The sequence below is a fragment of the Bos grunniens genome, chromosome 4, assembly GCF_055505025.1.
Source record: "Bos grunniens cultivar Pamir isolate PY7600 chromosome 4, Bosgru_T2T1.0, whole genome shotgun sequence".
NCBI lineage: Eukaryota > Metazoa > Chordata > Mammalia > Artiodactyla > Bovidae > Bos > Bos grunniens.
Window position 1 is genome coordinate 59,906,302 of NC_141168.1, and position 22,084 is coordinate 59,928,385.

Sequence of the window (22,084 nt, forward strand, 5' to 3'; positions counted from 1 at the left end):
TTATGCTAGTCTACCAGAAAAAAGAGCACCAGAAAAGCTCATCTGTCCATTGATTCATGTTTGAATCATGTTTCATTGATTTAAATTGATACTCACAGATACAAATCTATTATATTTACTAGTTAAGTACACATTATGGTAAGCAGAATAATGGCCCTGTGTTGATGTCCATAATCTAATCCCCATACTCTGTGAATGTATTTCCTTTTATAGCAAAAGGGAATTTAGATTGCAGATGAAATTGAGGTTGCTAGTCAGCTGACCTTAAAACAGGAATGATTACTCTGGATTACCCAAGTGGTCCAGTGTAATCACAGGGGTTCTTACAAGTGAAAGATGGAGGCATAAGAGGGATCAGAGTGAAGAGAAATGTGGTATAAAGGACTGAACTTGCAATCGCTGGTTTCAAAGATGGACAAAGAGGGCCATGAGCCAAGGAATGCAGGTGGTTTCCATAGCCTGGAAAAGGCAAGGAAATGAATTCTCCCCAAGAACCTCCCCAAAGAAACATGGTTCTGCTGACATCTTATTTTAGTCCTGGGAGACCTGTTTTTTGCTTCTGAACCAGGGAGCTGTAAGATAAAAAATTTGTATTGTTTATGCCACTACAATTGTGACAATATGTTACAAAAGTATTAAAAACCTAATACACATGCGATTAAAAGTATATAACTGATATACTTTTCTGGTTACAAAAGTAAGGCATGCACAGTATTTAAAAGAAAAAAGCAAACACACCAACATTTGATGTAGAAAATTTAAATGCCTTGTCACACCCATTCCTGATCCTCCACTGATTTCCATTCTTGACCAGTGGGCATGTGGAGTGGGGCGCTCTACCTCTCAGGCCTCCAGCTGCCTACTCACAACCATAATTAACCACCCCTATTTGGCAGCAGATTTATCATTTGTTGCTTAGTCACTCAGTCGTGTCTGACTCTTTTGCGACCCCATGGGCTGTAGCCTGCCAGGCTCCTCTGTCCATGGGATTCCCCAGGCAAGAATACTGAAGTGGGTTGCCATTTTCTTCTCCATAGTTTATGATTGTCCAGTGCAAAAAAGATGACACTTAGGCTACAATAGGAAACTGTATTTGAACCTGGCTCTTAGATCTTGCTGAAGAATGTTTCTGCAACCATATAAGTTAATTAAACAGATTTTCACATGACCCTTTGGGGGCCTTACTGTCACCTACCAGGACCTCACCCTACGCAAGGAGAAAATCATCTTCACCGGCCCGAGCACACAGCAGCCATGAACAAAATGGATCTGAGAGCCAGGCTCACCTCCTCCCTCCAGCCCTGCTCAGCAACTCCAGACTGAGGCCTCTGATTTCCTTTGTTACTGATGTATTCTTAACTTTATGTCCTAAACTTATAAGTTCTACAGTAATTAAGTACTTAAGTCTATGTACTTATTCCCTTGAGCCATTCCTTTGCAGGAATTTGCCAATATTTTCTATATACCTCATCTGTGCATAGATCAATAGCAATGATATTAGATTTTATCTTGCACAAAAATGCAGATATCTAAAATTCTGGGGAAGAAGGCTAGATGAACCCCCCCCCCCCCCAGAAAGCAGATGGATACCTGGTACCAGAACACATGGGAGCCAGTGACATCTTCTCCTGAGGAACAGGTGTCTCCAGGACACAAGAGCTGAGGACTGAGTGACTTTCAGAAACGGCGCAGCATGGGAAGAGCTGCGTTGACCCAGAGGCAAGGTGGCTACAGCACTCTGGAACTCTCAGAGCCTGCCGACTTAACTCTCCACTTGGTTTGGTCTGATTGAACAAAGGTCTCCATGCTCCTTCTTCCCTCTCTCCTAAGGATAATTTGCACCTGATTTGCAAAGTCCCTCATAATCAAGTAGAGTACACTTAGGCGGCTACAGTTATAATCATAAGGGAATTAATGGGCTTCTTCTTTCTCACTTCCCATCCCAAATCATGTCTGTCCTTGGACACAGTTGCTCAGACACTTGCAGCTCTAGTACACAATCTACAGACTAGTGTTTTCCACAGAGGGGAGTCCCTGGGGCCAATTTCAAGGATTTGAATAGATGGCCCAAGCGAATATACAAAAGGGTTGAAGATCACTTAAACAAACCAGTACACAGATTAAAAAACAATCAAAACATTTCTTAGAAGTGGTTATAACTACAATGAACAGCAATAGGATAAACATGAAGATGTAAAACAGGACATCAAAATCACAAAATGTGGGGGAGGGTAAAAAAGGTCCATCTTTTAGAATGTGTTTGAACTTACATGACTATCAGTCTAAAGCAAGTAGATACAGTTATGGGTAAACTTTCTCAAAAACCAGGGTAACCACAAATCAAAAACATACAATAGATTCACAAAAATCAAAAAGAAAGCAACTGAATAGGTGGCCCAGAATGACTGAGATGGAATGGTGTTCATTCTCTGTTACAAGTGCAGGTAAGATCATTATGCTGATAGAGACAGGTTCTAACCTTGGGGAGGGCTTGGGAAAAGTGTCCTTTCCCTGGTTTTCTTTCTTTTTAGCCAATATTGGTTCAAGATGCCATGAACCTGAAATATGGTGGAAAAGAAGGACTAGATAGACTTAAGTTCAGAGAAAAGGGGACTGGGAGGCAAAGACCATGAAGAATATCAAATGACACCAGAATACAGATATTACGTTATGCCCCAAGCATAAGCCCATGAAGGCCCTGCAGGATGACTCTGAGACCAGACACTTAAGACTCAGAAACAGTTCTGTCCCCAGTACCAGGCCAGGGAACACGGGTGATGGGGGCTAATCAAACCTAGAGCCATATATATTAGCAAATCAGAATTATTACAGTCCTATGCACACCTGCCCCAACCGCCAGTTGTTAGTAGCCACGTCATGATTGCTAACAAGGCTTTGACCTAAGGATAAAGATTTTGTTTATCTTGAAAAGTGCACAAGATATATCCCCTTTTTTTAAGTTGATCAACACTCTTCTCTCCACCCAACATTCACTCACAAGTGGAAATGTGAGATTCATACTCTCCACAAAAACCAAATGCTTTCTGTAAACCAAGAAATGTTCCATTTCAACTTACTCAACTCCCACAAAGAGGTCTTGCATTTTAATAAAAACTCTTTGTGACAGAGAAAAGGGCAGTTATCTCAACCCATTCATAACCCAGAGAGACCACAGCAGCCTTCCTCATCTCATTCTCTCCCTAGCAGTCACCTGCACAGGTGAAAGGCAGGTGCTTCCCCCACTAGATCTTATACTAACAAGGCCTCCCAGCTCAATGCCATTAAAGGCAAAGTTCACCTTATCAATATTTCTCAAGAAAGAGTCTCTGCCCGTGGCTTCTGCTTAGTGAGCCAAAAGGAACAAACTGTTCCAAGCTTATCCCTAGAGAGATAAGAACATCATTGGCACACAGGCTCCTGTCTGTACAGGTATGCCTTCCGTTTTCCACCCTCAAAGCCACCTAAACTCACAGCCATCCTCATTCTCCTTTCATGCGCAGCAAAGAGATCATGCAAAGGGTGGGGAGGAGCCTCTTCCAGGACATAGGAAGCTGATGCCTCTGCCTCAGATTCCTCTTACCTTGTTGAAGTCTTCAGAAGTTGCCCTCATTTCCTTCCATGTCTTGTTCAGGAGCTGGATACAGATGCAGAAAAACTCCTCAAAGGATCTGTCATGGGTGAAGAACATCGGGTGGAAATCGTTGCAGGTCTCACTAGCTGGAGGAAAGAGGAGGGAAAGAAGGGAGGAAGTTGAGAAGGGAAATGAAGAGACACGGCCACATCCCCCAGAGGGAGACAATGGGAGGCACATTCGGCTCAAGCCACCATAGAAAAAAAGGCACTTAGAAAAGGCAACCAGAGGCTAGTCCCCATGAAACCTCCAAGTTTAAGGTCAGATGGTCAGACCTACCCTTATGCACATATTTTGATTGATGGAAGTTAGCTCGTAATACTTCCCACGTTATGATCATTATGGCTTTGTTCCAGGATGCCTGGTGTTGAATATGGGCTCTGCATCTGCCTTATTGACCTTATAAAGATCATTCAAACTGCCCTGTCAATCACAGCTCCTCCATCACCCATAATTTCCCATTTCTCAACTGAATAACTGGCAGAAGATGAGCTTTCCCGAATACACAATTAATTGCAACGTTGAAAATAGCATCCTTGAATTATTTCTCCAGGGGGCTCTTTTCCCTCTTATGGCAGTAAGCAGGGGACATCTGAGATCATTAAGCATCTGATACCATTAACCATTTGTTTGACATTTCCAGATACAGATGGCTGGAGGTCGAAGCAGCCCAAGTGTCTTTGAAGGTTCAGTCCTGGACCAAACCCTTAAGTCAGTCAGACTGCCTTCAAACCACCTCATTACAAAGTTTCCTTTGTCACGGTCAGACCCAGTGCTCTGAATTCTAGGTGTGGCCACCTGTCTCCTCTTCCCAGACCAGCACACCAGCCCCTCCCTTCTCCTCAGCTCTTTGTCAAGCTTACATTTTTACAGTCCTTTTACATACATTCATTTGCTCTTTAGAATACCTCTGACTGTTCATGTCATATGAATAAGGCTACTGGAGCCCAAGGAAGTAAGCTTTGTGACTCCCCTGTCCCTGATTCCCCAGGGCCAAAACAGGATTCTACATTTTTTTTTTCTTTTAATATAGGCTGTTGCTGTTGTTGCTGCTGCTGCTGCGTCGCTTCAGTTGTGTCCGACTCTGTGCGACCCCATAGACGGCAGCCCACCAGGCTCCCCTGTCTCTGGGATTCTCCAGGCAAGAATACTGGAGTGGGTTGCCATTTCCTTCTCCAATGCATGAAAGTGAAAAGTGAAAGTGAAGTCGCTCAGTCGTGTGATACAGTGAAAGAATTTCTATTTTAATTGAACTCTATTTAAAGGCAAATTAGTCCTCAAGGCCCCAAATGGTTGAATTTCAAGCCCTAGCAGCCCAGGAGGGCAGGAGGGGTGGGGCGGCAGTAAGGTTCACAGCACTTGGGGAAGGTCAGGGAGCCCTTCCTGTAGTTGAACACAGACCTTATTTAGGGAGAATCCCCTGGGGAAAGCCCCTGGTGAGTTAGCCCTGATCAAACCCATGGGGACATGCTCCACTCTGGAAGGGGCACACCTATGCACAAACCTCTTTTGTCTTCATCCTTTAGAATAGATAGTAAATGCTGTTCTCTTCCTGAGAAGGTAGGGGCATAGGCTAGCAGCAGCCAGCAGTCACACTAAAAAGTTTGGGTCTAAGGGCAAAAGATTTGGGTTCAAGTCCATCCATGACAATGAGGAGCTCACTTCACCTTTATGGCTCTTGATTTTTGAAACTAAAAAGTGGAAATGAAATCTCCACTGCCTCCCCCATTCATGGGAAAGTGCTTTAAAAAGATTAATATGGAACAAAGCGGTGGTGATGACAATGAAGATTGTACCAGCAGATCACTTCCAGGAACATGGGATGTTCTCTGATGGCCCTCAGTTCTTAGTCAAGCCTGTTATTACATCTCAGAAATCAGAGGAAAGAACATATGAGTAACCCCAAGTCCAGCTCCTGTTAGTGGTGACTGGCCGACTGTTAGTCACAATCGTGTCTGACTTTTTGTGACCCCATGGACTGTACCCACCAGGCTCCTCTGTCCATGGAATTCTCCAGACAAGAATACTGGAATGGGTAACCAACTCTTCTCCAGGAGATCTTCCCGACCCAGGGATCAAACCCAGGTCTCCTGCCTTGCAGGCAGATTCTTCAGCATCTGAGCCACCAGGGAAGCCCGTTAGTGGTAGAGATGACGAAACTGAAGAAAGTGAAGTCCTGACCTGATATACAAAGCTATTTAAGGAACTTGAAAAGTAAATGCAGGAGGGTTGTGTGTTGCTGCCCTGGGCAATGAGCTGGCACTCTTACTTCCATAAGCACTGAAGCCAGTAAAATTACAGGTCTACAGCAGCACTGTAAAGCACTATCACCATACAAAAACTTATTAATCACATTATCGCAGTACCTTTTTCAGGACTGGTATGATTATATGTGTACTTTATGCCCTAATTAAAGTTTTATGGGACTACTGGAGCTGTGCAAGCCAGACAAAACTGAGAACAACGAGCCCTGCTCTTGCTGGGGTGAAGAGGGATGAAAACGACATCCTTAATAATAGGGATCAGGTGGTAGAAGATTGTGTGTAACTCACAAGGGCTCTAGGGGTGTTATCTTCACAGCAACCCAGGAGGTAGGCATGATGCTTATCCTCATTTTATATATGAAACTTGAAGAAATTAAGCCTTCCATCATGTCAACTAAGGCACGTGGCCCCAAACGAGCATTGGAAACCTACAGTTTTTGTTGACCCAGCAGCAGCTTCCTGCCTTAGTTGACACCAAGAGCACAGGGCATTTCCTTGTGATTGATGCTTTGAAAGTTAAATTCTCCACCTACTCTCCCAGATCTCCTTGGATTCTTCCTTCAACAGAAACCATGATCTTGATGGACAGCCCAGTGAGGCTCACAGCAACTACACAGCCAGCACCTGTTGATGGATAATACCTGGCCACGTGACAGTACCAACAACGGCCATACCACTGTCATTAGCCACATTTCAGGCCCTACTTTCCTCTAGGAAAATAACATCAATTTCTTTTTATTTAAATTAGAAACCGTGTTAGAAGGGTTATGAAAGTTGTCCAGGGTCACACAGCTTTCAAGTGGCAAACTCAAACTCAGTTGACTTGGCTCCAAAGTCCATCGTCATTGCCCTTCCATTGTTGAGGTGACAGCCCATCATTGTTGCACATCCAGCATTCTACACCAGAGCCACTCTTTCAACCTCCATAAGACAACAGCTTTCCCGTCGTCCTAAGCTTCTTTGGGACTCATCCCTTGTGATGAGAAATGGGCACACAACAAATCAAAAACAATTTGCTCCCTCACATGTTACCAAAGAAACAATGAGAAGACTGGTGTATTTTGGGATTTATGATTTAAATATTTTTCCTATATTAAAGGCAAGAAAAAAGTAGTATTTTTTTCCTCAAAAATATTCAAACTGCAGATATTCAGGATTGAGGATGATTGAGCAGAAGGACTGGTCCAGATTATCTGATCTATTTTCCTCTTTCATTTTTCAGGTAAGAGCAGTGAGAAAGGCAAAATGGCTTGTCCAAGAGTTTGTGTTGGCCGAAAGTAGGCAAAGATGCTGGGAGTCAGGCTGCTTGGGTTCAAATCCTGGTTCTATCACTTACTGCTGAGCCAGCTGGGCCACACATCTCATCTGTCATTGCCTGAGTGTTCTCATCTGTAAACTGGGGGCAACAGTAGAACGAACTTCATCAGGGGGCTGTGCGGATCAAAAGGGAACATGACTACAGGAAGTAAGCTCAAGGCAACTATGGGCCAACAAAATTACGCTGCTCTTCATCCCATAGCAAGTGGCCTTCAGCCCAGGCTGTCCCAGTGATAAACTAAACTTGCATCAGCTCACAGAGGTGGCCTGATTCTCACGAACAGGGTCCTTAATCTGGAGATTTAAACAAACAAACAAACACACAGATAAAAATAGGGAAGGGAAGGGTTATTACTGTTTTTTAAGGAAAACAGAAACACTTTTTTGAAGAAAAAGAAGTGTTGAATTTGTAGGCAATGATTTTATAAATGGAATTTAAAGAGAAATTTTCAATGAGACAAAAATAGATTTTTTTAAGAACCAAGTTGTTTTTAAGCACACTATTTTTAACACAATGAGATTCTCTTTTATTAAAAAAAAAGGATCAACTTACTGTTCTTTTAAGTCTGGAATATTAAGGTATTTTCAGGGCTGGGAGTAAATGAGTTCTTATTAATTTGCTGACATTTAATTCACTTTTAAATAGGAAGCTTTGAAAACTTCTATAATCCACACACTTTGTTTCTAAAATGAAAAATAAGAATGCTATACACTTATGTAGCATTTTTGCCTTTCAAAGTAGATTTGTTCCTATTTTCCATTGGATACTGTAAGGTGAGGCAGATATGGTCACTGGAGGCTCAAAGAACAATGGCTTTTGTAGGGTAGGAAGTAAAGAATGAAAAGTGAATACAAAGCAAGGGTTCTAGTGCTGCCCTGGGACCTTGAGAAGGTCATCTCAGCTCCAGGGCTCCAAGTTTCTTACCTGTAAATGAGACCACCTGGTAAGGTTCCACACACACACACACACACACACACCATAATGTATTTTGAAGTCCCTAATGTCCATTAGTAATTATAGAACTTGGAGATTACAACCTGCATTGAACTTTATGTCCTAAATTATTATTTCCTTGAATGACACATTTCAGTTAGGGTATTAGGGCATCAGAGTGGCATTTGATAGGCTTAGAGACATTTGATAAGCTAGTATTCAATCTTTCTTTCATAAGAAAAGTGTTAGTGTTTTCAGCCCCTTTCAATCTATTAATATCATCGAATGCAGACCATTACATAAAATTACACGACTAAAGATAGAATGACAAGATGACACAGGAAAATGCATATAATTTCTGCTCTTTCATGGGAATTTTCTCAGACAAATGTAATGTTTCAGATGCTGAAAAGCTCTGTTCCTGCTTTCGATGACCCTTGCTATACTCAGACTGTGAACCCGTTTGCAAGTGACTAAAGGGACATGTTTTGGTGGCACTAGGCAAATTCTGAGTATTTTTACCATGAAATAATGAGCCATTTCAACTAAACCAGTCTTTGGAAATGGTGCACTTTTGAAAGAGAGATAAGCACTGGCCTAACACAAAGGGCATTTTGTTTTAAAATTCTGAGCTACAGGAAGAAGGGGATAAATCATAAACACAAGAGCGCCGTGAAAACTGTCAGAATGGCTGCAAAATCTTACTAGGTAGCCACAGCATGGAAACTAGAACTATCTGTGGCTCTCGGGTCAATCTGGGAAATATATTGATGAATTCACAGATGCAAATGTCTATTTATACCTACGCACAAAATCTCACCCTTGCGGCCTTTGAATTTTCTATTTTTAGACTGGGTATTCCTTAATAGCTTGGCTTTGGAGTTTTGGTGCTGTGTGGGAAGAGGCTCAAAGTTCAAAACCTTTTGTAGGTGGGAGAGGTGAAAAGAGGCAAGGAGAGTGAGGGCAAGGAATGTGAAAAGTTCCCCACTGCTGAGCTCCACCAGTGCAGAAGCTTCCACTCCTGCTATTTCAGGACAGGGGATCAGATGCTTGAAAGCTGCTCAGCGCTTCCAGCTCCTGAAATCTGGTTTAACAGAACTCTGGATATTCTTTTCTATCCTCTCTCATGCCTAAAAATAGTATGAAATTGACACTAAAAAGACATATCGTCTAATCCAGTGCTCCATTGTTCACTTTCCTTCTGGGCTTTTTTTTTTTTTTTAAGGACATGCAGAGAGAAAAAAAAAAAATACCAACTAGTGTTAGGGCTAAAAATCAGACTCTAGCATCAAAAGATAAACAATTCACCAAGAATGACCTGAGGCCATAGCTCAAGCTCACAGTTGTGTGTTAATAAAAGAGCAGAGATGCTAGAGTGAGGTTGATCTGGGCAAATTTTGGTGTCACTACTGAATAGCAATGTGACCTTAACCAACTTACTCTTCCTCCGGGGCTCAGTTTCTTCATTATAAAAAAGATAATGCATCTTACCTCATCAGATTGCTGCTGAGATTAAATTTAAAGTGCTACACGATTCACATATTAACTGAGATAAAATAAGTGCTAGTTGTTACCAGTTTTAATAGCAAAATAATTATTATTGTACTTAGCTAAAATGGCAAATTTGGAAGAATTATACTTGTAGATAGACATTATGAAACTATAATAATTAGAACAGCTTGATATTGGTCCATGAATGGAAAAACAGAACAACAAAATAGGATAGGGACTTCTTACCTTCAGATATAGTCTTATATGTACAGTCACTAGATTTATGAAAAAGGTGACACTATAGTGAAAAGAAGTTTCAACAACTTGTGCTGAGCCGATTACATATGCATCTGAAAAATGAATTATAACTCCTTACCTCATACCATCTACAAAAATCAACTCAAAGTAGATTATAGGTCTCAGTGTGAAAGGAAAAACAATGAGGCTCCTATATAATACAAAGAATAATACTGATAACTTAGAAGTGAGCAAAGATTTCTTAAACAGAATCAAAACAATCATTAACCCTAAAGAAAAAGGTTTGATCTGCTTATATTAAAATCAAGAACTCTTGTTTATCAAAGGGTACAAGAAGGATGGCAACTTCAGGGTAGGAGAAAAACTTGCAGCATTGTCTGGCAAAAAACTGATATCCATTGTATATAAATACTTCTAATAAATCAATAAGCGAAAGAAAGACAACAGAAAAATAAGCAAAACATAAGTAGATACTTCACAAGATATCTAAGTGCCCAATGAACACATGAAAAGATACTTGGCTTTTTTAATCACCAGAGAAATGCAAATTTAAACTACAATGAGATATTTTCAAATATCACCAGAATGGCTACAATGAAAAGATTTAAAAAAATAATTAAGTGTGGATAAGAATGTAGAAAAAAATGGAATTCTCATAAACAGTTGTTAGGAGTGTAAATCAGCTCAACCACCTGGAAAAGAAGTTTAACAGTATTTAGTCTACCTAAAACATTCATACTCAATGATACAGCAATTCTACCCAAAGATATAGATCCGAAAGAAATGCATCAACTGCATAAGAAGGTATCTGAATGTTCACAGTGGCTCTATTTGTTATAACCCAAATCTCGAAACAGTCAAAATGTCCACTCAATATATTAGATAAATTTTAGTTTATTCATATAGCAATATTTGTTGTTCAGTCTCTCAGACATGTCCAACTCTTTGCGACCCCATGGACTGCAGCACTCCAGCCCTCCCTGTCCATCAGCAACTCCTGGAGTTCACCCAAACTCATGTCCATTGAGTCGGTGATGCCATCAAAACATCTCATCCTCTGTCATCCCCTTCTCCTCCTGCCTTCGATCTTTCCCAGCATCATATCTTTTCTAATGAGTCAGCTCTTTGAAACAGGTGGCCAAAGTATTGGAGCTTCAGCTTCAGCATCAGTCCTTTCAATGAACATTCTGGACTGATTTCCTTTAGGATTCACTGGTTTGATCTCTTTGCAGTCCAAAGGACTCTCAAGAGTCTTCTCCAACACCACTTTATAGTAGACTTTGTAGTAAGTATATAGCAACATACTTACTACAAAGAAATACTTTTTAAAAAGCTATACTGCATACAATAGCATGAATGAATAGAAAACACAACATTGAACAAACAGAATCCTCTTAAAAAGACCACACGCTATGTGATTCCATTTATGTAAAGCTCAAATTGGAAAATTTATCTATGGTAGTGGAAACAGGGTATTCTCCTATTCTCTTAGAGACAGGAAGAAATTGGGGGTAAGGCAGCCCCCAAGGGTCTCTGTGCTTTGCTGTACTTAGTCACTCAGTCACATCCAACTCTTTGTGAACCCACTAGGCTCCTCTGTCCATGGGGATTCTCCTGGCAAGAATACTGGAGTGGGTTGCCATGCCCTCCTCCAGGGGACCTTCCCAAACCAGGAATTGAACCCAGGTCTCCTGCATTGCAGGTGGATTCTTTATCATCTGAGCCACCAGGGGAGCCCCCACGGGTCTCTGGTGGTTGCATAATACTCTAGATCTTGAGCTAAGGAACAGCAAAATGGATAGCTGATTACTAAAAAATTCACTGAGGTGTGTTATGCTTTCAGGATTTGAATACTTCTATTCAATTAAATTAGATTGATATAAAAAGTTAAGTTAAAAGAGTAGAATATGAGCTTTCTAAGCAAATAAGAAGGAACAACATTTCAGACAGTGTAAAAACTACTGCAGATGATTTTGATGGGCTTTCAGAAGTGGTGCTGTATTTGCCCTGCCCATTACCTCTAGAGCCAGGGATTGGCATTTCATGTAGTCAGGTTAACTGCTGGATAGAAAAGCATATAACCTGTCTATTCAGGCATCCTACTGCAATCACTTAAGTGGTATTAGCCTCTAAAATTGTTCAGGGGTATGTCTCCACACCTGGACTTTAGTTCAATTTCATCTGTTAGGTAGATAAAAGGGTATATGTGTGCATTTTCTTTTGTGAAAGAAATTCACTGAAGAGTATTGCAGATGCTGATGGAAAAGCTTTAATAGATTTGACTGGTTTATACAAACTCTTAGAGTTACAAATCTCTTAAATTAGTTTCCTCCCTCCGTCCCTCTCTCATTTCCTTCATTCATCTACAGATCCTTCCTTCCTTCCTTCTTTCTTTCTTTCCTTTCATCCATGCATGTGCATGTCCATCTATCCATGCATGTGCATGTCCATCTATCTGTCCATCCATCAGTCCACTGACCCACTGATTTGCTCATCCATCCATCCATTCATCCACTCATTCATCCATCCATACATTCAACTAGTAAGGTGGTTAAGAACAGGGTCCTGGAGCCAGTCTGCCTGAGTTTGGATGCTGGCTCTGCCACTCATTATCTATATGACCTTGAGCTCAAGAAGAAGGAGAAATGAGTAAAAGCTGAAGAAACCAGCAGGCATCAGATCATCTAATTCTTTGTAGAACACATTAGGGAGCATGGGCTTTATTCCACCTGCAATAAGAAGCCATTAGCAGGTTTTAAACAGGAGTGGAATAAAGTAACAACTTCCTATCACCTTTCTTCCTCTACCTTTTATCTCTTTTTAATGGAATTAAAATTCAGGTAATTTGAGGATCCCTGTTATTCTGGACTCTACTTGATACTTCAGTGTATTAAGGGCGAGTGATGAACTACATAAAAACATTAGTGCTAAGTAGTTAGGAGTCACCAGAATTGAGGCTAGAATTCTTTCTCTATACTTTCTCAACTAAGTCCTTTATGTCATCAAGTCTATTATTATGATGATAATAACAGTAATTTACATCTGTAGAACTGAGTAAAGATATAGTGAGAGGAGTCCCTTAAAACACCTAGCATAGTTCTTGGCATATAATAAGCACTCAATAAATGGTAGCTATAAAATGCTGTGCAGAATACAAATATGATGTGCAATTTTCCCCAAAATCTTAAATTTAGATTCACACAGGTTTAGTCTGTGTGAAATCTTGTTCACTTGAACCTCCCTTCATGAAAGTAACAGACCCCCTGGAAAATTATAGAGCTGCATCTACCAAATGACAAAATGTGCAGAATTTCCAGGAAATTATGATTTCTAATAAGAATGAGCTAAGTGACTCCTAGATGTTGGCTTATAATTGAAAAATGGGCTTTCTGACATGCTCCGTGTTTGTGCTTCTTGGTCCTCTGGCTGAAACTAAGATGGGCAGTAAAACAGAATCTGGATCCTGACACCTTCTCTCTTGACAAAATAACTGCCTCTGGATTCACTTATACGTCTCTGAATGGTCTAAAGGAAAGAACATAATAGGAAAAACTGAATTCTTTGGGAAGAGTATCAAGTTTGTAGTATGCTTTAATAATACAAAACCAAAATGAAAAATCTAATTTGCCGACCTCCTGGGTGAGGGGTGGCTGCAGCATTGATAGGCACAGTGAACGATTAGGAAAGAGGAAAGTTCTAGTTGGGTGGTAGACAGTCCAAGGCAGGGCAAAGGAGAGCACATCCAAGAAGTGATTACTGCATGCCCTTACTGAAATTTCCTTTATAAGGAAAATTATTCTCAGAAGTGACACATTAAGAGACTGTCATACAGCAAATTTAGCATGGATAGAAATAATTGCCTGTTCAACCATGTGAGATGGGCACTCAAGGGTTATGTTGGGATAGAGGCTGATTAATGAACGGCTGGGACGTGTCTCACTGAAGCCCCAGCAAGAAAGAGCTGTGTGCCATCACATGACCATGGATGACATCTTTACCTGAGGCTCAGAGCCTTAACCAGGGCTGCGGATCTGGCAAAGAGGCTAAAAATAAGTAACCCTAAGTCCAATAAATAGCAAATAAAGGAAAGAGGACATGTCAAGTCTTGCTCATCGCATACATTCTTTCATGTCTTTGGTACTCAGTAATTGAGTCCCCTTAAAAACTTAGTGATTACATGTAGGTGTCAGGATAAAATGCAAATGATTTAGCAAAGCATTCAACACTTTCCAGTCTGCCCCTACTCCATTCTCCTAACTTTTCCTAACTGACCTAGGACTGAACATTAAATTCAACAATAAAGTCATCAAATAAACCTCTTCACTTATATCTGTGGGGCTGCCCCATGGCTCAATGGGTAAAGAATCTGCCTGCAATGTAGGACACGTGGGTTCAATCCCTGGGTAGGTAAGATCCTCTGGAGGAGGGCTGGCAACACCCACTCTGGTATTCTTGCCTGGAGAATCCCATGGACTGAGGAGCCTGGCGGGCTACAGTTCATAGCACTGCAAAGAGTCGGACATGGCTGAGCAACTACACGGGGACACATACTTGTATCTGCACATGTTAAGCTCCTGGGTTTCCCTCTTCATGAAGCCCAGTGAGTCAACCTTCAAAGTCCATCCCTTTGCTAAAGTCATTTCCCTCCAGCTCTGCCCAACTTCTGCTTCCTTTGTGTTTCCAGACCTTTTATTTCTTCCATCCGCTTGGAATCCCCACACTTGATTATGAGCCTCCAAGACACAGGAATCCTGATTTAGTAATTTCTGCATTCTTAACGGTGCTCACATGGCCAGCCTTCCACAAACACATGCCCACAATGCCTTCTCTGTTTTCCTCCTTCTTCTGCCTCCCTAGACATGCTTTTCTTCTATGTGGTTTCCATTACACCCCACTTCATGCACTGTTAATAAAATGGGATGAGAGAAGTTCCCAACTTTTGTATAACACACATTTCGGCACTCTTGCTGTGATAGGGCACTTTGGAAGGCCCCATACATGCTTCACCCACTACTTTAAAATAAATTGTCCAACCTACAAAATGACGCAGTCCTCTGTATCCTCTCTACCAATATCCTGAAATCCAAGTATAGGTGCTCTCTTAATAGAAAATGAGCTATGGAGTCTGGAGTTAGCATGTACACACTGCTATATTTAAGCTGGAGAACCAACAAGGTCCTACTGTATAGCACTGCTGCTGCTGCTGCTAAGTCGCTTCAGTTGTGTCCAACTCTGTGTAACCCCATAGACGGCAGCCCACCAGGCTCCCCCGTCCCTGGGATTCTCCAGGCAAGAACACTGGAGCGGGCTGCCATTTCCTTCTCCAATGCACGAAAGTGAAAAGTGAAAGGGAAGTCACTCAGTTGTGTCCGACTCTTAGCGACCCCATGGACTGCAGCCTACCAGGCTCCTCCGCCCATGGGATTTTCCAGGCAAGAGTACTGGAGTGGGGTGCCATTGCCTTCTCCGCTGTATGGCACAGAGGAACTCAGTTATGTGGCAGCCTGGATGGGAGAGGAGTTTGGGAGGGAATGGATACATACATATGTGTGGCTGATTGGCTTTGCTCTGTACCTGATACTATCAGAACATTGTTAAAATGCTATACTCCAATATAAAATTAAAAAGTTAAAAAAAAAGAAAAATGAGGAATTTTATAAGGGAAGCAGATTAATCACATAAATGTAACAACAACAACAAAAACGCCTCAAATCTGGTATGTACCCAAATTATGGTATATAACCCTCCTCCTGTAGATCAAATGCCAACAACTAGTCCTGCCCCAGGGTAGGGGCCTCTTTCCCTCTCCCCGCCCACCTCAGTTACCACATGTGGCTTTGAGCAGGAGCACCGGAACTCAGTGCTGATCTCGAGCCCTCAGCAGACTTCGTTACAAGGAACATATGGCCTCAAAAATTGCAGGACAGTGTTAACAATGTGTCCCCCTACCCATGGGGAATTAAAGGGAATATGGGGGATATGAAGAGAACAATCCAGTGACAATCATGCTTTTGCCAATGTGGGCTTTGAGAGGATGAAGATTTCTGTCAGTGATCAAAACAGACTTAAACCCCTAATTTTTTGCCTATATATAGTTCCATCAATCCTCTTAAAGAAGAGTGCATATAAGGAGTACGGCTCTCTCCTACCCAGGGTCACGTGGGCAGGTTTGTGCAGAGCGGCCAAGCAGTGTATCCAGCAGAGCACCAGCCCAAGAAGTGTATCCTCAAGCATCGTGTTAATAATGTAGGAAAAAGTCAGGCTTCACACAGGCACTTGACTGAGATTTACCCCAGAAAAGAGGAAACGAAAAGATAAAGCATTACATATCAAACCAGGAACAGCTGGCTGGAAAACTTGAAAAGGACATAGTCTGAATTACCAGTCACTTGGGAAATCTGCCAGAGCAAGTTAGAAGGTGAGTAGCCTAGAAAGCTGTTATTTACTTGATACCATTGCAGTGGCCATGCAGAAGAACTGTTCTAAGCTCCTTACAAGTATTTTCTCATTTAGTTTTCATTACAATTGCATAAAGGAGGTAGAGCTATTATCACCTTAACTGTACAGAGGAGAAAACAAGGCACAGAAGAGTGATGTTGCTTGGTTCACAGAGCTAAGAAGAGGCAGAGCCAGGATTTAACAATAATTTGGGTCCAGAGTCCTTCTTATCAAACTACTCAACACACATTAATTCCCCTCTATGGAAGATTTTTATAGCACAAAGTTAATACTTTCTAGAACGCCTATTTACTGTGATATAAAAATAAATTTAATTCCATTTCTTTCTTCTCCAAGCCATTATTTTAATGAACACTTAATCTTGAAAACTAAAGTAATTTTTGGATATGCAATTCTTACAGTTGGTAAGAATGCTGCATTTTCCAATTTATCTATGGCAGACATGTATTCCCACGAAAATGTTACTGTTTTAATGCCAGGGGAAAATTCAACAATTCATAGACTTTTAATTTCAGGTACCTTTTATTTGTTCATTGGTTTCTTAATAAAGAAGATAGAAAATTTGCACAGAAGATTAGGAAAATCAAGCTAATGAGACCAATTTATTTTTAATCAAACAATTCTATAGCACTTAATATATTCCAGCCTCTGTTCTCTGTGCTTTACAACTATTAAATCATTTAATTCTCATTTGAGACAAGTTCGATTCTCAACTCTGTCTCACAAGTGAGGAAAATTGGGGCACAGAGAGGGTAAGTAACTTACTTGAGGTCACACAGCCAGAGAGAGACAGGGCAGAAAGTAAGTCTGGAGGCGTCAGCCTGCAGAGGCTGTTCTCTGAATATATGCGTAGTCAGTGTACTTGGAGGTCTCCTTGCCCTAGTAGCGTTCTAGTTGCTGCTGGTGCTGTCCTAACCATTACAATACTGATGAAGCAATGAGAGCTTCAGCAGTATTCACATAATAAGGCCATTGAGCTCCTTTGACCCTGAGTGATCACACACATATCCATGACTACCCCAGATGTCTCAGGTTTAGGGTAAGTAGTCAAATTATATTATTTCTATTTGTTAAAAATAGCCCCATGCACTCTAACTTCTTTCAAAAAATTATGTTGGAACTGGATTTCTATTTCACAGAAATAGCTTCAAACAAATAAAAAAATCAGGCATCGGTGTTTTGGTGGTATTCTGGGAAATAAATTTGAGTAAAAATGTGGCACATTCACTCTGGGTGTGGTCCCAGAGTGCATCTCATTATCTTGAATACATGGACATCCAAGAAGTGAATACAGTTCTGCAGTTGATAAAATTATTTTCACTATTAAAGAGCACTAATAAAATTAGGTTTAAGTTCTTGTTATTGCTTTAATGAGACTAGTTTTTCATCTTACAGACTGTGGGCTAATTAGTATTCCAAGGAATGAAACATTGGTTTCTTGTTGTTGGGCCTATGAGACAGGTTCACATACATAGCTTCTGCCTCAGGAATGTGTGTCTGTAGTCAGTCTTAAATTGATGGCAAAGATATATTTTAACCCTTTGTTATCCACATTCTTTTTATATTGAATGTCTGCAGCTTTTTCCTCCATGGTCTTGCTGAGATATAATAATAGTTCTAAAGTTTCTCTAACATCCTTATATATTCAGGTGGTTATTATCCAATGACAGACTGCCTGCCGTTGAACTTGTTCTAAGCCAAATTCAACAAAAGTTATTTTGGCCTTCAGCTTCTTAGCCATCATCTTTCTCTTTCTTTTTAAACTCTCACCAAAAAGACATCGTTTTAGATAAGAACATATCTTAATGAAAAACCGAACTAAGGATAAGACTAAAATAAGATGCTTTTAACTTCAAGAGGACGATTTTCTGATGAAAATTCTCAGTCCTTCCTTCCATATGAAATAAAATGTAATGCTCTCAGACACTTTCATTTCCCTTCTTTGTAGACAGTTATTTTATTTTACTTTTTGGTCATACGATCTTATTCTTCATGTTTTGAAATAGTTTTCTCCCTCGCCTAGGACAAAAGCATTTGAGAACTTTGATTTTATAAAAATTCCCAATTCTCTAAAAACAGAGGGTGCTTCTGACATCACTTCCATTCTCTTATACACATAAATGATCATCAGGACATCTCCTGTGGTCACTAGAATGTACACAGGATACCCAATACGGGTACCCATGTTTCCTAGCAAGAAGGACATTATATCTAGCATGTAGAGTCCCTATAAATGCTTTTGAGGTTATTTGGCAGCTGTTAAGACTCGAGAGGGTAAAACATAAAAACAATAGCCTACTGCTGCTAAGTCACTTCAGTCATATCCGACTCTGTGTGACCCCAGAGACGGAATCCCCGTCCCTGGGATCCTCCAGGCAAGAACACTGGAGTGGGTTGCCATTTCCTTCTCCAATGCATGAAAGTGAAAAGTGAAAGGGAAAAAGTGAAATGCATGAAAGTGAAAAGTGAAAGGGAAAGTTGTGTCTGACTCTTCGCGACCCCATGGTCTGCAGCCTACCAGGCTCCTCCGTCCATGGGATTTGACTAGCACTGGATAATTGTTCTTCCCAATCTCACTGTTCTTTCTTGTCTTCTTCATAGACTTGTTTTTTGTTTGTTGTTTGGGATGGGGGTGGTGCTTTTCTCTGCCCAAGGTTCTGTTCTCATCTTTCTTTTCTTTTTTCTCTTCACTCTTGCCCTAGGAGAACTGAACTACTCCTGTGGCTCCCATGGTCACCGTTGTCAAATCTCGTTTTTGAGGTCAGAACTTTGCCCTGAGCTTCAGATAACCAGTTGCTTACTGGACATGTCTGCTTGGATATCCCTTAGTCACCTCACACTCAAAATGACCCAAACTGAACCCATCCCTTCTATCTAGTCTGGTTCCCCATCCAAGCAGTCTCCTATGCTTAGTCATCCACAGTCGACTGGACTCCTCTCTCAGTCACCTTAGTATTCTGAATATATTTATTTCCTCCTTTCCCCTCCTGCTGCCTCTGGGCTGGGTTCAAGTGTTCATTGTCTGCTGTACCAGATGGTGACAAAGACCTCAAAACGTCTTCCCACCCTCAAGACAGATTCATATTCCTCACTGCCCCACGAGGAATTCATGAAAATCTGTTGCCACAGCAAGATACAGATAGAGCAATAAGAAGCATTTAAACCTATTATTATTAGTGCTTTATCATAGTGAAAATAATTAAGTCACTCTGCTTAAAATCCCTTAGATAAAATCCCAGCTCCTCTCAAAGTCTTTACTGTGTGTACTCTGCCTAGTCTTTAATAGGCCCATTGCACATTTTTTAAAATAAAACTTCCAGAATGTGTTTACTGGGGAGAGGGAGAAAACAATTTCAAATTTTGAGAAGGAAATAGAATGACCAAACAAATTAAATCAAATAAGCTGTTTACAAGACTTCTAGACTTAAATAAAAGTTTCTCTTCTGCCTGAAACACCCTGCCTTGTCTCATTCCCCGGTTGGTGTTGTTTAGTTGCTCAGTCGTGTACGACTCTTTTATAACCCCATGGACTGTAGCCCACCAGGCTCCTCTGTCCACGGGATTTTCCAAGCAAGAACACTGGAATGGGTTGCCATTTTCTCCTCCCGGGGATCTTCCTGACCCAGGGATCGAACCAGTGTCTCCTGCATTACCTGTGGATTCTTTACTACTGAGCCACCTACTCAGTGATAACTCCAAAGGTCTTCTAACATCCAGTGCAGTTACCACCTCCATGGGATGCCTTTATTCTCATTACCTGTAGTCTGATACCTCTAACTGTCTCCATCTCACCCTCCATCATTTACACCATTCTCTATCTGTTTTTGTGTCTTTCCACAAAAATTCCAAGACTCTGGAGCTCCAGGACTATGCCTTTTCTGTCTTTAGAGTCTCCAAAAATGTTTGTGGAATGCATGGTTAGATGTGACACGCTACTTGTCCCATGGGACAACATTATTGAAGCTGCAACTTGCAAAAAGGCTCCATCTCCTTGCTACACTGAAACACAGCACTGAAATCTCATATTCTTGCCAGCACTAGTTAATCATTAAACATTTCTCCCCACTAACAAAACAAAACATGACCACAGGAGAAGGCTCTGCAGAGACCGTGCCCACACATTTCAATGCCTGGGCTAAAATAACCATGTAAGTGTGTAGGACTCTTCATCATATCGTACCAGGAAACTCGCCCTCCCATATTTAAAAATACACTTGTTTGGCTTGATTCAGGCTGTTCCTCATTCCAGGCCTGCATGAGTCATTGGAGAAACATCCTATTAGAGGGCACCCCACAGATTGGCTTCCTTTGTATGTTTTCGATGAGTCAGGATGTATGAGTCACAGTTCACTCTTATGACAAAAGGAACCTGTTCTCCCTTCCTTTTCATTACTAATATTTTGTGGGCTTCATTGGCACCTTTTAGAAACATCTAAGGCAGCCAGGGGCAGCTGGAGAATTGGCATTATTTATTTTTCACAAGCTACTCTACTTAAAGCCCCTTTCACCAGAACAGCAGGATACGGTGGAGTTCTAGCACATCCAAAGTTCACGTGGCTCCTGGGAGGCCTGCATTTGGCTTTTGCTGCTATGCATGTCATCGATGTGAGCAGGAAGGCTCACAGGAGAAGACACCCCACAAGGCCCCTTTCAGGACAGGTACCTAGAAACGGTCTCCCAGAGCTACCATTGATAAAGGGCCAGTTGGCTTCTCTTTCTTGGCTATGATAGACAAATGCTTGGCTAAGGAGAGTGACATTTCTCAGCATAATCAATGGCCAACTAGTGAGCACAAAGCTGAGTGGAAAGACAGTCAAAGAACTGCAATCATCTAGATGTCATCCAGGACACTCAGAACCTGCCAATGGAAGAATTTTTAAGCTCCATGATAATTAGAAACAATAGAGGTTAATTCCTTTCATTCCATTCCAGCAAATCTTTCAAGTGGCTATCCACAGAGATAAATCGGGCATGGAATCAGTGGCAGAAGAAAGTACAGTGAGTTATATACGCCACAAAAGAAGAATATGCAAAGGGTCATGAGAGTCCCGGGGAAGGCTAAGTTTATTTTCTTAGAGGAATTGGCATTTGAATTGGACCCAAGGATGAGGAGAATCTAATTCATAGTTCTGAATGTGTTTTTCCTTCAGAACCCAGTCAGGCTCCCTTCAAATTCATTTACATTCAGACTCCAAATTCCATAATCAGCATCTCTGGGAAGCCATTTAAAAGCATGCATAGAAGCCTGCCTGCAAGGGAGATGCTTCTACCCAGTTCTATCAGGAATAGTTTTACAGCGGCCAATAAGTGAAATAGAGAAGAGACTCACTAAGTCCACATCGTTCTGCTTTCCAGGGGATCCTAGTGCAGTGAATTCTGCTTCTGCTTTAATAGAAGGTGATAAAAATACTTGCCACCCACTTACCTCAGAGGAACACTGCCGGGATGCATAATGCTCAAAGCACTTTGAATTTTTTAGGTGAAAAGTGCTTTTGAAAACAAAGCTTTGTGATCATGAATGTTTGGTAAAAAGGAAGCAAAAACATTGTCTAGAGCATGTGTTTGTCGGGGTCGGAGGAAACCAGACACTAGATTATAACTTGTATAATCTTGTATAACTAGATTATACAAGAAAGTCAGCATTCTACAGTCAAGCCCTGAAAGTCCTTTCCCAGGAGGTAAGACCATAACTATTCAGGGTACATTTAATATATCAAGAAATGAGGCAAA

At 41.2% G+C, this 22,084-nt stretch overlaps 1 protein-coding gene across 6 annotated transcripts in view; it reads right to left on the reverse strand.

Annotated features, from left to right (window-relative positions):
- Nucleotides 1-22,084, reverse strand: part of ELMO1 (engulfment and cell motility 1) — a 585,897-nt gene that overhangs the window by 163,185 nt on the left and 400,628 nt on the right. For all 6 annotated transcript variants that reach the window (XM_086398481.1, XM_086398483.1, XM_086398480.1 and 3 more), the window contains one exon: nt 3,581-3,717. In XM_086398481.1, the coding sequence (XP_086254607.1) occupies nt 3,581-3,717 (137 nt within the window). The remainder of the gene's footprint in view (nt 1-3,580; nt 3,718-22,084) is intronic.